Source organism: Cervus elaphus, chromosome 14, assembly GCF_910594005.1.
Source record: "Cervus elaphus chromosome 14, mCerEla1.1, whole genome shotgun sequence".
In the NCBI taxonomy this organism is placed as follows: domain Eukaryota; kingdom Metazoa; phylum Chordata; class Mammalia; order Artiodactyla; family Cervidae; genus Cervus; species Cervus elaphus.
The window spans coordinates 29369570-29385348 of record NC_057828.1 but is presented as its reverse complement, the minus strand read 5'-3'; the positions used below and the strand labels follow the sequence as shown (position 1 = coordinate 29385348).

At 39.0% G+C, this 15779-nt stretch overlaps 1 protein-coding gene and 1 pseudogene across 4 annotated transcripts in view; both read left to right on the top strand.

Annotated features, from left to right (window-relative positions):
- NVL (nuclear VCP like) overlaps positions 1-15779 on the top strand; it is a 92102-nt gene that overhangs the window by 45650 nt on the left and 30673 nt on the right. For all 4 annotated transcript variants that reach the window (XM_043923540.1, XM_043923539.1, XM_043923541.1 and 1 more), the window contains one exon: positions 15192-15298. In XM_043923540.1, the coding sequence (XP_043779475.1) occupies positions 15192-15298 (107 nt within the window). The remainder of the gene's footprint in view (positions 1-15191; positions 15299-15779) is intronic.
- LOC122707724 lies at positions 7701-9234 on the top strand (annotated as a pseudogene).

Genomic DNA, 15779 nt, shown 5'->3' with positions numbered 1-15779 from the left:
GGTGTGTGTGTGTGTGTGTGTGTGTGTGTGTGTGTGTGTGTGTGTAGTGTTATTGCCTGGACTCTGCAAAAATTTTTTTCTGTGTTGGTGCACAGAAAGTTGTCTTATTGGCAGAGAACACTTGGTAACATACACTTTGACCGCGAAGTATTATCAGGATTTATATCCTGTGGTTCCTCTCAAGCTTATAGGACACAGGAACCAGACTCTTTTTCACTGTATCTAAAGGTTGAAGGTGGGTGTTTAAGGTTTTATCCTAGAAGCTTGTCCATATACCTGCACTTAACTCATTTTTTAATGTTAAAAAGCTTAAATAATCTGGGAAGGGCTTAGAAAAAGGCTCAAAACTTCAGAAATATTGAAGGTTGCTTATACTTTGGGTCCTAAATTGTTTTCATATTGTTTAACACTTCGCCATCCATATAAGCCACTCTGTCATAGCTGCCCTGCATTGATGTTTCTAACTATATCTGCCAGCAGTGACATGGGACTTTAATTGCTTAAATGGATTTTTCAGTTTTCAAGCTGATACAATTTTCATTTCTCATAAGTTAGTACAGATACTAAAATCTTTATGAATTGTATACCATTTCATTTGAAAATGAAAAATTGAAAGGTGTTTTGGTTTAACACCTTTGATTTAGACTCTTATCTTTGAATTAGAAATATTTTCTTTGAGTTCGGCAGAACTGGATGTGAATCCTGGCTGTAACACTTCACATCTTACCAACTCTTCTCTTTCAACCCTAACTAGTCTGTACCAACTGAGTAGGTTATAATTCAGTTCTGACACTAACTGCTTAGTGCCAGAACCTGCAAGTTAAGGGTGAGTCATCCTGACAACTGCCCTACTTCAGATGCCAGCTACACGTGGCGTCTCCAGGACACCTGCACTTCTGACCAACTTGCTTCATAGACTTGGGGATACCCATAACTGCCCTCAACGTTCAATAATTTGCTAGACGGACTAACAAGATGAAGAAAAGCACTATACTTACAGTTCTAGTTTATTATAAAGGGTACACTTGGGGCTAGATCTCAGAGGTGGTACGGTTTCCAGGCCCCTTCTCCATGGAGTCAGGACACATCTCCCTCCTGGCCCATCAATGTGTTCATTGACCAGGAATCTCCCTCAGGTTTGTTGCCCAGAGTTTTTATTGATTGACTCATCAGCCATGTGATTGAACTCAGTCTCCAGCCGTGCCCTACCTCCCCGATGTCTGGCTACAAGTTCCAACCTTCTAATCAGATGGTTAGTCATGCTGATAACCAGCCCCATCCTGAAGTTATATTGGGGCCAACCTTGAGTCATCTGTTTCGCATAACAAAGACACTGCTGTTGCACAGAAAACTCTAGCCAAGAGCCAGAGGTAACGACCACTATACTTATTCTTTGCTGTACCACATTAATCCTGGGCATATATTACTTCATCTTGCTAACCAGTACTTATTCATCTATAAAATGAAGATGATAATACCTAATAGGCAGTATTGGCACAAAGCTTAAGTGATGTTGGTAATGTATGTATTGTAGTGTGTGGCAAGTAGCTGTTAAGTAATTATTATGATTGTCATAGGCACTTTAGGTATTGGCAGTAGGAACAGTCATTGGGTTATAAAATCAGAGTCATCCTAGAAGAAACCTTGAACGTCTCAAATTTGGATAGCATCACATCCTACCTTTCCCAAGCAGCTGCAGAACTTTTCTAGCAGATTTCAAGAAGACAGTGTTTGGTCTGCCATAATAACCTATTCTGTCTTTAACTGCACTCAACATTTTTCATTCATGTTTATTGTAAACATCTTATCTTTTAGTTTAATCTCTGTAGATTAGAAAATAGTGGATCCTTCAGCATTACTTAAGTTTTACTTAAATCCTTTCCTTCAAAAGGCTTTCCTCATGTTTTTTCCGCCTCCTCTGATCTCTTTATTCATCTTTGAACTCCTTCTCCAGATTGTCCTTAGTTGTAAAACCGGACAGCTGAGTGTAGTCGTCTGTTGAGCTTAACCAGTGAATGGAGGTTGAATCATCGTGTGGCCCCTGTGTTTTGTTCTTTCCAGCGTCCTTGAGTATTGTCTTCCTCTCGACTGTACCTCACTCACCCATCACTTCCTCCCCATTACATTGAGGAGCCACATAAATTTAAAAACATTTTTTGGGTCTCCTTGCTTGTATTGATTTGGCAGTTCTGTTCCATTGTATTCTATCCTGTGACATTCTGTTTGGTTGTTTATAACTTGTTTCCTGGTTAGCTTTAAGAAATCCCCTCTGATGTTCTGCTCAGCTATTGGTGCGTGACAAACTGCAACAATACTTAGTGTCTTAAAATCACCATTTTTGCATTGTTGGTCATTTTGTAGGTGAGGAATTCAAGGAGGGCTTGTCCAGGTGGTTCATCTGTGGTCCACATGCCACCAGCAGGCATGGCTGGGCCAGAGAACCCCTTCCGAGGTGACTTCTCCTCTCATGTCTGTGTCTTGGTGCTCCTTGGCATTATGCCTCCCCTCTCCCTCTGCATTGCTCATCTTCCAAGGCCTCGCCATGTGGCTTGACTTCTGTTAGCATGGCTCTCTGAGTACTCACCCTTCTTAGATGACAACTGGATGCCAAGAGATAAAGGCAGAAGTTGCCATTCCTCTTGAAGGTAAGGCCCAGATTAGACAAATTCTCTTGGTCAGGACAGTGACAGGAAGAGCCAGATTCAAAGGGAGAGAAGTCGGAATGTAAAAACATGTAGTTATCTTTAATCCTTGTTATGTAAATTTTTCTTTCATCATATTCTTTGTATTATGGTGCAAGTTATACATTCAGCCTTACGGTTTGGTGTTGATCAGTCATATCAGTATAGTTTTCTTTAATTTCAGAAGATTTATTGTTCACTCATTTTTACAGAATTTTTATTGTATGCCTGGTCCTATTGAGCTTTGGGAATTCAAAGGTTAACAATTCAGAAAATTTATTTGCCTGCATATGTTCTGATTTGGGGCTGAACAGGGAATAAGTAATAGGTGGTCCAATAAAACAGGGTAAGAGGATGCAGAATGTCTATTTTGGGGAAAGGAATGCTAACTTAGATATCATGGTCCAGGAAGGCTTCTTCAGAAGAAGTGACATGAGCAGGAACCCAAATAATGTGAAGAATTGAGCCATACAGTAATCTGAGAGAAGGCATTCCAGGTAGGAAACAGTAAGTGTAAAGACCCTGAGGTGAGAAGAAGATTAGAGAACCAGCACGGCCAGTGTGTCTCAAGTGAAAAGACCTAGGGGCGCCGGGGGGGTCAGTAATGGGGAGGAGCAAGGGGCCTTTTAGGCCACAGTACGGAATGTGGGTTTAATTATTCTGCCGTGAAGGTTTTTTGAATGGGGAATGATGTGATCTAGTTTTTTTTTTTTATATAAAACACGTGACTTTTTTTATTAATAACTTTGTATTTTGAAACATTTATAAACTCACAGGAAATCATAAAAAATAATGCACAGAAGTTTCATTTACCCAGTTGTTTTACATTTTACATAACTATGGTACAAAATTAAAACCAGGAAAAGACATTTGTGTAATTTTGTCTATTTCTGTGCTATTTTAGCACATGTGTGGATTCATGTAATCCCATTGAAGTCAACACAAGAACTGTTCCATCACCACACAGACCTCCTTCCTGCTGTTCCTTTATGGAAACAACCACCTCTCTCCCACCATCTCTAACTCGGGGCAACTGCTAGTCTATTCTCCATCTCTATAACTGTATCACTTTAAGAATTTTATATGAAAGTAATCATACAAAATGTGACCCTTAGTTTGGCTTTTATTCACCTATTCTAATGCCCTTGTTGTTTAGTTGCTAAGTCGTGTCTGACTTTGCAGCCCAGTGGACTTCAGCATACCAGGCTTCCCTGCCTTCACCTTCCTTCCTGCTTCCCTGTCCTTCACCATCTCCCAGAGTTTGCTCAAACTCATGTCCATTGAGTCAGTGATGCCATCCAACCATCTCATCTTCTGTGTCCCTCTTTTCTTCCTGCCTTCAATCTTTCCCAGCATTAGCATTCTTTCCCAATGAGTCAACTCTTCACATCAGATGGCAAAGTATGAGACTGATTGAAATTCTTGTGTGTATCAGTAGGCTGTTCCTTTTCAGTACTAATATTCTGTGATGTGGAGGTAGATCCTAGTTTGTTTAACTGTTCTCTTCTTGGGGGCATTACGTTCGTTTCCAGTTTTTGAGTGCTTCATATAAAGCTGCCCTGAACACCTGAATATAGGTTCTTGTGTGGACACAATTTGTTTCTTTGAAATAGATGCCCAGGAGCATGGTTGCTGGGTCATATGATAAATATATGTTCATTTTTTTAAAGAGGTTGTCAGACTCTTCTGGAGTGACTGTGATTTCTGTCAATAACGCTAAGAGAGATTCGGTTTTTTTGCATCTTTGTCGCGATCTGTAGCTTGTCTTTTCATCATCTTATTTCCTTTTATACATTACTTTCTGAGGACCATGTCTAAAATCTGTTTTTCAAAACTATGTCGCAAAGATTGTCTCCAGTGTTTCCTTTCAAAGTGTTATGGTTATGTTTCACACTTAAACCTGTGATCTATTGTTGGGTAACTTATGTGAGGCACAAAGTTTAGGTCAAAGCGTTTTTTTCCCCTGTGGCGTCCAGTTGTTCCCCCATCATTCGTTGAAAAGATTTCTTCCTCCACTGAGTCACTTTTACACCTTTTTCAAAAATAAGTTGGTCAGTGCTAGCAATGAACAATTGGAGTTTGAAATTGAAAATACAATACCATTTACATCAGCACCAAAAAGAAAGAAAGAAAAACAGAGACTAACTCAGCGTTGTCAAGATGTCAGTCTTCCCAGTTTGGTCTGTAGATTCAGAGCGATCCTAGCAAGTTTTTTTTAAGAACATTTGTTTCTAAAGTTGATGTCGAAGGGCAAAAGTTTGTCTTCTAAAGTTTATGTGGAAGCACAAGTATATTCTAAAGTTTATATGGAAAGGCTAAAGTTTATTCGGAACCGCAAGAGCACAGTATTAAGGAGAGAATAGGGACTTCCCTGGTGGTCCACTGGTTAAGAATTCACTTGCCAGGGCAGGGCAGTCCCTGGCCCAGGAAGATCCCACGTGTCTCTGGCCCTGAAGCCTGTGAACCATGCCCACTGAAGCCGGCATGCTGTGGAGCCTGTGCTCTGAAACAGGAGAGGTCGTGGCGGCTGAGAAGCCTGTGCTCCACAGTTAAAGTAGCCCCTGCTTACCACACCTGAAAGCCTGTGTTCAGCAACAAAGACCCAGCGGAGCCAAGATATAAAAAGTAAATAAAAATTTAAATAAATAAAGAAGAGAATAAAATTGGAGGACTGGCACTACCCAGCTTCAAGATTTATTATAAAGCTGTGATAATCAAGACAGTGTAGTACTGACAAAAGGATAAGATAAATCAATGGAACAGAACAGAAGCCAGAAATAGACCCATGCAAATATATGCAACTGATCTTTGACAAAGGAACAAAGACAGTATCCTAACAGAAAGGATAGTCTTTTCAACAAATGGTGCTGTAACAACTGTACACTCACATGCAAAAAAAAAAAAAAAACTAGACATAGATCTTAAACCTTTCACAAAAGTTAACTAAAAATGGTATTCTTAACCTTGGGGATCTGTAGTTAGAATTTAAGGCATCTAGGAACCTACATGGAGCTTCCCAGGTGGTGCTAGTATAAAGAACCCACCTGTCAGGAGACACAGGTTCAGTCCCTGGGTGGAAAGATCTCTTGGAGGAGGGCATGGCAGCCCACTCCAGTATTCTTACTTGGAGAATCCCATGGACAGAGGAGCCTGGCTAGCCACAGTCCATAGGGTCACAAAGAGTCAGACATGACTGTGTGACTTAGCACGCATGCACACACATGTAGACATGAGCCTAAATGTGAAAAATTTTTAATTTCACCAACCTCTAACTGAATTTTAGCATTTCCCTGAATTATGAACATTGTCGACAAGACAGAGTATACCTGGAACTGTGAACTTGTAGCTATTTCTCTGTCACCTTACAGTCTTTGCAGATATAAACAATACTGTTTATACCCATACTACTCCACAATTAGTTTTATCAGACTTGCTGTTTAAGATATTAATAAGGAAGTGCATGTATTGTTATTCAAAATTTTGTTTTCCTAACAGTTTGATAGCTTTTAATACCATTGATTTCTTTGTAATCCTTTGTATTTTGCCTTATGCATTAAAGCACGTTTTTGACAAGGAGTCCATAAATTTCACTGTAGTCCCAAAGGAGTTCTTAACATAGAGGATCATCTGAGTTAGAACATCCATGGTCCACGGGAGAATTGATGTGAGCTTGGTGGGAGAATTAAGAAGTGGAGCTGACCCCACTTTGGGATATATTTTGAAGGTAAAACCAATAGAAAGTACTGTAATTAGATGTGGATGTGAGAAAGCAAATAAACAAAGGTTACTGTTAGAACTTTTTACCTAAAACCTAGGTAAAAGGCTTGCTACTTGCTGAAATGGAGAGCACTTGGAGAGAAGTAAGTAGGTTTCTATTTTATTTTATATCAGTTTGTTTTGCTATCATACCTAAGCAATCATTGCCTATCCTAAGGTCACAAGAGATGATTAACTCTATGTTTTCTCGTAAGAGGTTTATACTTTTAGTGCTTACATTTAAGTCTTTGATCCGTTTTGAGTTAATTTTTTGTTGTGAGAAAGGTGTTCATCCTTTTTCAGGCTATTCATGTGTCTCAGGATCCTTTGTTGCAAAGACTAATCTTTTCCCCATAGAATTGTCTTGGCAACATTGTTGAAAATTGAAGGTCCATTGGTAACAAAGTATTTTCTGTAAGTTGAAAGTTGCTACTGTTAGCTCTTAAATTTTAGCTTTTTTTGCGTACTTAATAGAATAGCAGTTGCTTTTTGATCAACAGCTGAGGAAGAGTTTCTCCTGTTATGCATCTGTCTCATTTGTAAGCCAATGGATTTTGTCCTTAAATCTTTAGAATTGTTGATGACTTCTTCATTGCAAAGATAAGAATTGTTCTGTTAGAAACTGAAGAAGGTAAGAATTGTTATCTTGAGTCTTCTACTTTAAGTTTTGACACAATTAGGTAAGGAACCATTTAGGAAGCTATAAAAATAATCCAAGTAAAAGATGATAGTTTGAATCAGGTAATACCTGGGGGTAGAAAGAATCTGAATATGTTGTATCATAGAGTTGACAGGATTTGCTAATGGCTTGAACATAGATGTGGAAGAATGGAATCCAGTATGACTCCCAAATTTTAGGCCTGAAAAACTGGAAGGATCAGTTGGCCTTAACCAAGGCAGGAAGTGACGGGGAAAGATCCGAATCTCAGTCATCATTAAGATACCTATTAGTGAAACAGAATTGTTGAGTATGAACCAGCTTTTCTTTGAGAAATGATGTAATACATGAAATTTTTTAAGAGCTTTTGATGGAGCATTGTTTAAATCATCTAAACCTCCCCTCCCACCCCACCCCCCACCCCCGCCACACACACTTTATGGGATATAAAGTACTCAGGATGTTTTTTACTATAAATAAAATAAGTAAATAATTTCTTAAAATAATAAACTATAAAATACTAAATGTGATGTTTGTCAATAAGAGAGTTTTAAATTATTATTAAAGTCCTAAACTAAGAATCCTTTCTAAATACAATAGGGATTATTTATATCAAGCTTTATTTTGAGACATGATGACCTGGCTTTCAGATCTACATTTGTGGGACTTCCCTGGTGGTCCAGAGGTTAAGCCTGTGCTCCCAGTGTGTGAGGTTCAGGTTCAGTCCCTGGTCAGGGAACTAGAACCCACATGCCTCAACTAGGAATTTACATGCCATAACTAAGACCTGGCGCAGCCAGATAAATAAAACTAAATAAATAAAAAAATTTTAAAGAAAGGTCTGCATTTTTATATTTAAAATAAAAGATGTTTTTCACAGCATGGTGTTGACATAGACAGACATATAGATCATTGGATTATAGAATCAAAATAATATTTCTACAAATATTGGGATAATTGTTTTTTTTATTTTTATATAAAGCACAAAGGCACTGGTGGGAAAAGGATGACCTTTTCAGTAGTGATGGAACAATTGGATGTCCATATGCAAGAAGAGTGAACTTTAATCCGTATCTTTTATGACATGTAAAAATGAACTCAAATGATCAAAGACCAATGAAAATCCAAAGCTACAAAACTGCTAGAAGAAAACATAGGGTAAAATTTTTTCTACCTTGGATCAAGCAAAGATTTCACAGATGTGATACCAAAAGTGCAGTCTTTCGAGCAAGTGGTTTAATTGAACTGCTCTTCAAAGGATGCCACTAAGAGAATAAAAAGACCACAGACTGAGAGAAAATATTTGCAAAGTATATTATGTGATAAAGGATATTTCATGAACTGAACAACATAACTCAAAACTCAACAGTAACGAAAGATATTAAAAATAGGCAAAAGATTTGTACAGACACCTCACCATAGAAAGTATACAGGTGACAAACAGATGAAAAGGTGCTCAATGTCATTAGTCATTAAGGAAATGCAGATTAAAGCTGCAATGAGATATCACTGCGAACCTTAGAATGACTGAAATGAAAGAGACTAATTATTGGGCATTTCATGGACGCCGAGTCTGCGAGAGCATATGTGGGTGCCAAGTAGGAGGGGACCAGGAAGATGCAGCTGAAGGTGTACGGATTTGAGCCTCGGCATTTCTAACCCAAGATCTAAAAATGCATTGTGATTCCTGTCCATTAGACTGTAAAGTTATGTAGGTAATCTTGGAAACTATAATGACGACTGAGTTGGAATGAACTTTAGGCTATTTTGGACCACTCCAAAGAATGTGGGTTCCTAGAAACCCTCCCAGCTTTGCTTTTGTTGAATTTGAAGATCCCCGAGATGCAGGGCTAGATGGGAGAACACTATGTGGCTGCCTAGTAAGATGTCAAATGGTGAAAAAAAATCAGAATTGTGGTCCACCTCCATCTCAAAAGGTCATCACCCTTGAAGTGGTTATTAAAGGAGGAGTCCTGCACCTTGCTGCCTATCTCCAAGATGGAGAAGCTCTCCCCCAGTCAGAGCAGGTCTCTTGATAGAGGTAGAAGAGAGGGATCGCTGTCCTAGGAGGGAAATCACAAACCATCCTGGTCTTTCTCTAGGTCTGGTAGCCAGTGTAGGTCAAATGAAAGGAAATAGAAGACCGGTTTGCAGGAGGAGCAGTATACAGAAAATAACTTCTTTGACAGGAGTATGTACAGAAAATTCAGGTTTTGTTTGAGACTTCATAAGCTCGGTGCATTCTTAAGATGTTTTAGTTCACATTTGTTTGTTTCTTGGAACAGTGACACATAAGAGTGTAATTCTTTGTGGTTTGGAAATGGATCAGTTGAGGTATGTAGTATCAAGAATACTTTACAGTGTCCCCTGAAGCACAGTTTAATTTGCTTTGAATTTTAGTCTTGCATAGACTGATGATGAAACTCTAACTCCTGTCCAGCTAAAGTGTGCTGTTTATGGAAACAAAACCGGCAGAGACTGAAGACTTTTTGCATAGCTGGGATATGGTATGCAGCTGTAGTTAAGCAAGCAGTCTTTAAGAGCTGCTGTGAACACACACCAGCAGGTGAAAATTAAAGCTGCGCCCTTAAACTCGGTTAGAGGTTTGAGAGTTCCATTGGTGTTTGCACTGGACAAGAGGTTTTCCAGTTGGTGTTGAATCCTAGAAATTTCAAGAAAGTTAGTTTGCCTTTGCTTTGGGTCAGAAGTTCTGTATGAGATTCCCTGGTGGTGGGCTTCCCTGGTGGCTCAGAGGGTAAAGCATTTGCCTGCAATATGGGAGACCTGGGTTTAATTCCTGGGTCAGGAAGATCCCCTGGAGAAGGAAATGGCAACCCACTCCAGTACTCTTGCCTGGAAAATGGCATGGACGGAGGAACCTGGTAAGTTACAGTCCATGGGGTTGCAAAAGAGTTGGACATGACTGAGCAACTAATGCTTTCATGTGATTGCTGTATATGAATCAGTTCAGTTGCTCAGTGACTCTTTGCAAGCTCACGGACTGCAGGACTCCAGGCTTCCCTTTCCATCACCAACTTCCGGAGCTTGCTCAAACTCATGTCCATTGAGTAGGTGATGTCATCCAACCATCTAATCCTCTGTCGTCCACTTCTCCTCCCACTTTCAGTCTTTCCCAGCATTGGGGTCTTTCCAGTGAGTCAATTCTTTGCATCAGGTGGCCAAAATATGAGAGTTTCAGCTTCAGCATTAGTCCCTCCAATGAATATTCAGTACTGATTTCCTTTAGGATTGACTGGTTTGATTTCCTAGCAGTCCAGGGGACTCTGAAGAGTCTTCTGGTCCAACACCACAGTTCAAAAACATCAATTACTCAGCGCTCAACTTTCTTTATAGTTCGGCTCTCACATCCATACATGACTACTGGAAAAACCACAGCTTTGACTAGATGGACCTTTGTCAGCAAAGTAATGTCTCTGCTTTTTAATATGCTATCTAGGTTGGTCATAGTTTTATTTCCAAGGAGTAAGTGTCTTTTGATTTCATGGCTGCAGTCACCATCTGCAGTGATTTTGGAGTAAATAAATAAAGTCTGTCACTGGTTCCATTGTTTCCCCATCTATTTGCTTTGAGGTGGGACCAAATGTCATGATCTGTTTTTTGAATGTTGAGTTTTAAGCCAGCTTATTTCCTCTCCTCTTTCACTTTCATCAAGAGACTCTTTAGTTCTTCTTCGCTTTCTGCCATAAGGGTGGTGTCATCTGTGTATCTGAGGTTATTGATATTTCTCCCGACAATGTTGATTCCAGTTTGTGCATCATCCAGCCCGGCATTTCGCATGATATACCCTGAATATAAGTTAAAGAAGCAGGGTGACAATATGCAGCCCTGACATACTCCTTTCCCGATTTGGAACCAGTCTATTGTTCCATGTCCAGTTCTAACTGTTGCTTCTTGACCTGCATACAGATTTCTCAGGAGGCATACATATAACCATCTCTAAGAATTTTCCACAGTTTGTTGTGATCCACATAGTCAACGGCTTTGGCATAGTCAGTAAAGCAGAAGTAGATGTTTTTCTAGAACTCTCTTGCTTTTTCAATGATCCAGCTGATGTTGGCAATTTGATCTCTGGTTTCTCTGTCTTTTCTAAATCCAGCTTGAACATCTGGAAGTTCACGGTTCACATACTGTCAAAGCCTGGCTTGGAGAATTTTGAGCATTACTTTGCTAGTGTGTGAGATGAGTATAATTGTGCGATAGTTTGAACATTCTTTGGCATTGCCTTTCTTTGGGATTGGAATGAAAACTGACCTTTTCCAGTCCTGTGGCCACTGCTGAGTTTTCCAAATTTGTTGACAGATTGAGTTCAGCACTTGCACAGCATCATCGTTTAGGATTTGAAATAGCTCAATTGGAATTCCATCACTCCACTAGTTTTGTTCACAGCAATGCTTCTTAAGGCCCACTTGACTTCACATTCCAGGATGTCTTGCTCTAGGTGAGTGATCACATGATTGTGATTATCTATATCATGATCTTTTTTGTATAGTTCTTCTGTGTATTCTTGCCACCTCTTGTTAATCTCTTCTGCTTCTTTTAGGTCCATACCATCTCTGTCCTTTATTGAGCCCATCTTTGCATGAAATATTCTCTTGGTATCACTTATTTTCTTGAAGAGATCTCTAGTCCTTCCCATTCTATTGTTTTCCTCCATGTCTTTGCATTGATCACTGAGGAAGGCTTTCTTATCTCTCCTTGCTATTTTTTGAAACTGTACTTTCAGATGGGTTTATCTTCCTTTTCTCCTTTGCCTTTCACTTCTCTTCTTTTCTCAGCTACTTATAAGGCCTCTGCAGACAACCATTTTGTCTTTTTGTGTCTCTCTTTTCTTGGGGATGGTCTTGATCACTTCCCCCTGTACAGTGTCATGAACCTCCATTCATATTTCTTCAGGCACTGTGTCTATCAGATCTAATCCCTTGAATCTGTTTGTCACTTCCACTGTATAATCGTAAGGGATTTGATTTAAGTCATACCTGAATGGTCTAGTGGTTTTCCGTACTTTCTACAATTTAAGTCTGAATTTGGCAATAAGGAGTTCATGATCTGAGCCACCATCAGCTCCTGGTCTTGTTTTTGCTGCCTGTATAGAGCTTCTCCGTCTTTGGCTGCAAAGAGTACAGTCAGTCTGATTACAGTATTAACCATCTGGTGATGTCCATTTGTAGAGTCTTCCCTTGTGTTGTTGGAAGAGGGTGTTTGCTATGACCAATGCATTCTCTTGGCAAAACTCTGTTAGCCTTTGCCATGCTTAATTCTGTACTCCAAGGCCAAATTTCCCTGTTACTCCAGGTATCTCATGACTTCCTACTTTTGCATTCCAGTCCCCTATAATGAAAAGGACATCTTTTTTGGGTGTTAGTTCTAGAAGATCTTGTAGGTCTTCATGGAACCTACAGCTTCTTCAGCGTTAGTGGTTGGGGCATAAACTTGGATTACTGTGATATTGAATGGTTTGCCTTGGAAACGAACAGAGATCATTCTGTCATTTTTGAGATTTCACCCAAGTACTGCATTTTGGACTCTTGTTGACTCTGATGGCTGCTGCATTTCTTCTAAGGGATTCTTGCCCACAGTAGTAGATACAATGGTCATCTGAGTTAAATTCGCACATTCCCATCCATTTTAGTTCCCTGATTCCTAAAATGTCAATGTGCACTCTTTCCATCTCCTGTTTAAATCAATTTATCTTGATTCATGGACCTAACCTAACATTCCAGGCTCCTATGCAGTGTTGTTCTTGACAGCATCAGACTTTACTTCCATCACCAGTCACATCATAGTTGGGTGGTGTTTTTGCTTTGGCTCCGTCTCTTCATTCTTTCTGGTGTTACTTCTCCATTCTTCTTGAGTAGCATATTGGGCACCTACTGATCTGGGGAGTTCATCTTTCAGTGTCATGTCTTTTTGCCTTTTCATACTGTTCATGGGGTTCTAAAGGCAAGAATACTGGAGTGGTTTGCCATTGCCTCCTCCAGGGGACCACATTTTGTCAGAATTTTCCACCATGACCTATCTGTCTGTGGGTGGCCCTACACGGCATGATTCATAGTTTCACTGAATTAAGACAACTTGGTTCATAGTTTCACTGAGTTATGTATATGAATACATAGCTCTTTATAACATTCTTTATTTGGAAATTTGAGACTATTCAAGATAACTGTGACCTCCAGTGTAAGGATATATTGTGGAGCTGAACTTTGAGATGCTGTGCAAGAATTTTTTCCATACTGTCGTTTGTAATATATTTTGTGAGAATTCTTTTTTTTTTTTTTTTTTTTTGAGAATTCTTGGGATTAAAGTTTTGGTTACAAATTGTTGTTTTAACCTGAAAGCCTGTTTTTTCCTTAAAGAACTAAAGTAATCTGAGCTTGGTATCAAGTCTTGGTATAACATTTGTATTGGAAGCCATACTTACATATTTTCTTGTAAAGTGTTTTTAAAAATAAAATGTTAATATAATTGTGTAATAGTTGATCCTACTATTAACATAGTTCTTGTCCCATAGAAGGCAGTTGGTTACACAAATCTTATTTTGTAAAGAAACACAATTGAGGGTTTTGCACTGAAGGAAGACTTTGGTTGTCTTACCTAAGTGATGGTATACTTTTAGAAGTAGAAACCATTTCAAAGTTCATTATATTCAGTGACCAACATTTTAAAATGCAGTTACAAGATACATTATAATTTGAAGTTTCCCTAAAAAAGAGAAAAACTTTTATCATTAGTACGAAAACTTCCCACAAATCTTTAAAATTTGCTTCCATTTTATGTAATTTGAGATATTCCATGGGAATTCTACATTGATCCATCATGATGTAAAATGCACTTTATGACTCACAGATAACTACGGAATTGAATATGGAGGCACACATAACCTTCCTCTTAGAAATGTAGAGGAGTTGTAATTTCAAGTTTTTATACAATTAGATTAAATCATAATACAACAACAACAAAAGATTAACTGTACTAAGAATTGACAAGGACACAGAGTATATGAATATATTACTGTTGGCAATGTAAGATGGTACAGCTTGTTTGGAAAGCAGTTTGTTGATTTTTAAACGTTAAATGTACACCTGCAGTGTGTTATTGCCATGCTGCTTTGCATAGGTATTTACTGAAGAGAAAAACGCATACAAAGACTTGTAAGTAGTCCAAAACTGGAAATGAACCAAATGTTTGTCAACAGAAGAATTAAAAAACAAATGTGATATAGCCACACAATGGAATGCTGCTCAGCAATAAAAAAGTTAAATACTGATACATATGACAACTTAGGTTAATCTCGAAATAATTATGTTGAGTAAAAGAAAGCAGATAGTACATGCTGTATGATTCCACTTACATAAAATTCAAGAAAATGCAAACTAATCCATAGTGACAAAACAGATCAGTGGCTGCCTAGGGTGAGGGGATTTAGGGAAGGACGAGAGAGAGAGAGGTTAAAAAGGAATCATCAGTAAAGTGCACTCCATTTTTAAAGTGCAATCGTTTCCTAAGACCAGAATGTTTGTGAACCTTTGCCCTGTAGAGTCAGGTGACCCTTAGGCTTATCAGACAGGTGGTGGTGAAAGTGTTAGGCTTCATTCTGCAGGGTTCATTATGCAGGGTGGAGCAGGATTTGAGAGAATTGAATATGTATTTTAGGAAGATAACCCTGGCAGCATTGTAAGGGGTCCCAGGGAGGGGGAATTTAGAAAAGAACCAATAACCAGTTAAGGGGACATGACATTTGGTCTTGACTGAGGTTCGAGGTAATAGGAAGCAGACTTGATAAAATTGATAGAATGTGTCACCAGTGAGAGGGAAGGGAGAAACCTGCCTGGTATTTGGGGGACAGGTGGGGATCATCATATAAGATCGAGAATCCTGAAGGAAAACAGGTTTGGGGCAGGAAGGAGGTGGGTAGACTTCACTTTCTTAAGGTCGAGGAGAGTCTTTTAATTCTAAAAGTAGTCTAATTTATCAGTTTTTTCTCTTAAAAAATGTACTCTTCCTGTCTCTCATGTTAATTATATTTTGTAAAAGATTTTATTTTATTTGTTTAAGACTTTTCCTCCCTTTGTCTCTAGATATCATTGATCCTGCAATCCTGCGCCCAGGCCGCCTGGACAAAACACTCTTCGTGGGTTTACCACCCCCAGCAGATCGTCTCGCCATCCTAAAAACTATCACAAAAGTGAGTAAAGGAAATGGTATATTTTTGTATATGTTTCTGAGAGTTTAAATAAAGATAGGTTTAAATATTTGTCCAACCTGTATCTCCCAAAGGAGAAAGTGAACTATTATTTATAATTTTTTAAATTAATTTTTATTGGAGTGTAGTTGCTTTACAGTGTTGTTTCTGCTCTACAGCAAAGTGAATCAGCTATTTGTTTACATCTGTTCCCTCTTTTGGGGACTTCCTTCCCGTTTCGGTCAACACAGAGCACTAGAGTTCCCTGTGCTCTATGATAGGTTCTCCTTGGTTGCCTATTTTACACGTAGTACCAGCAGTGTATACACATATGTCAATCCCAGTCTCCCGTTTCCTCCCACCGCCTTTCTTTCCTCCTTAGCACCCATACACTTGTTCTCTACTACTTTTGCTTTGCAAATAAGATCACCTTTACCATTTTTCTAGATTCCACATAAATGCGTTAATATACGATATCTGTTTT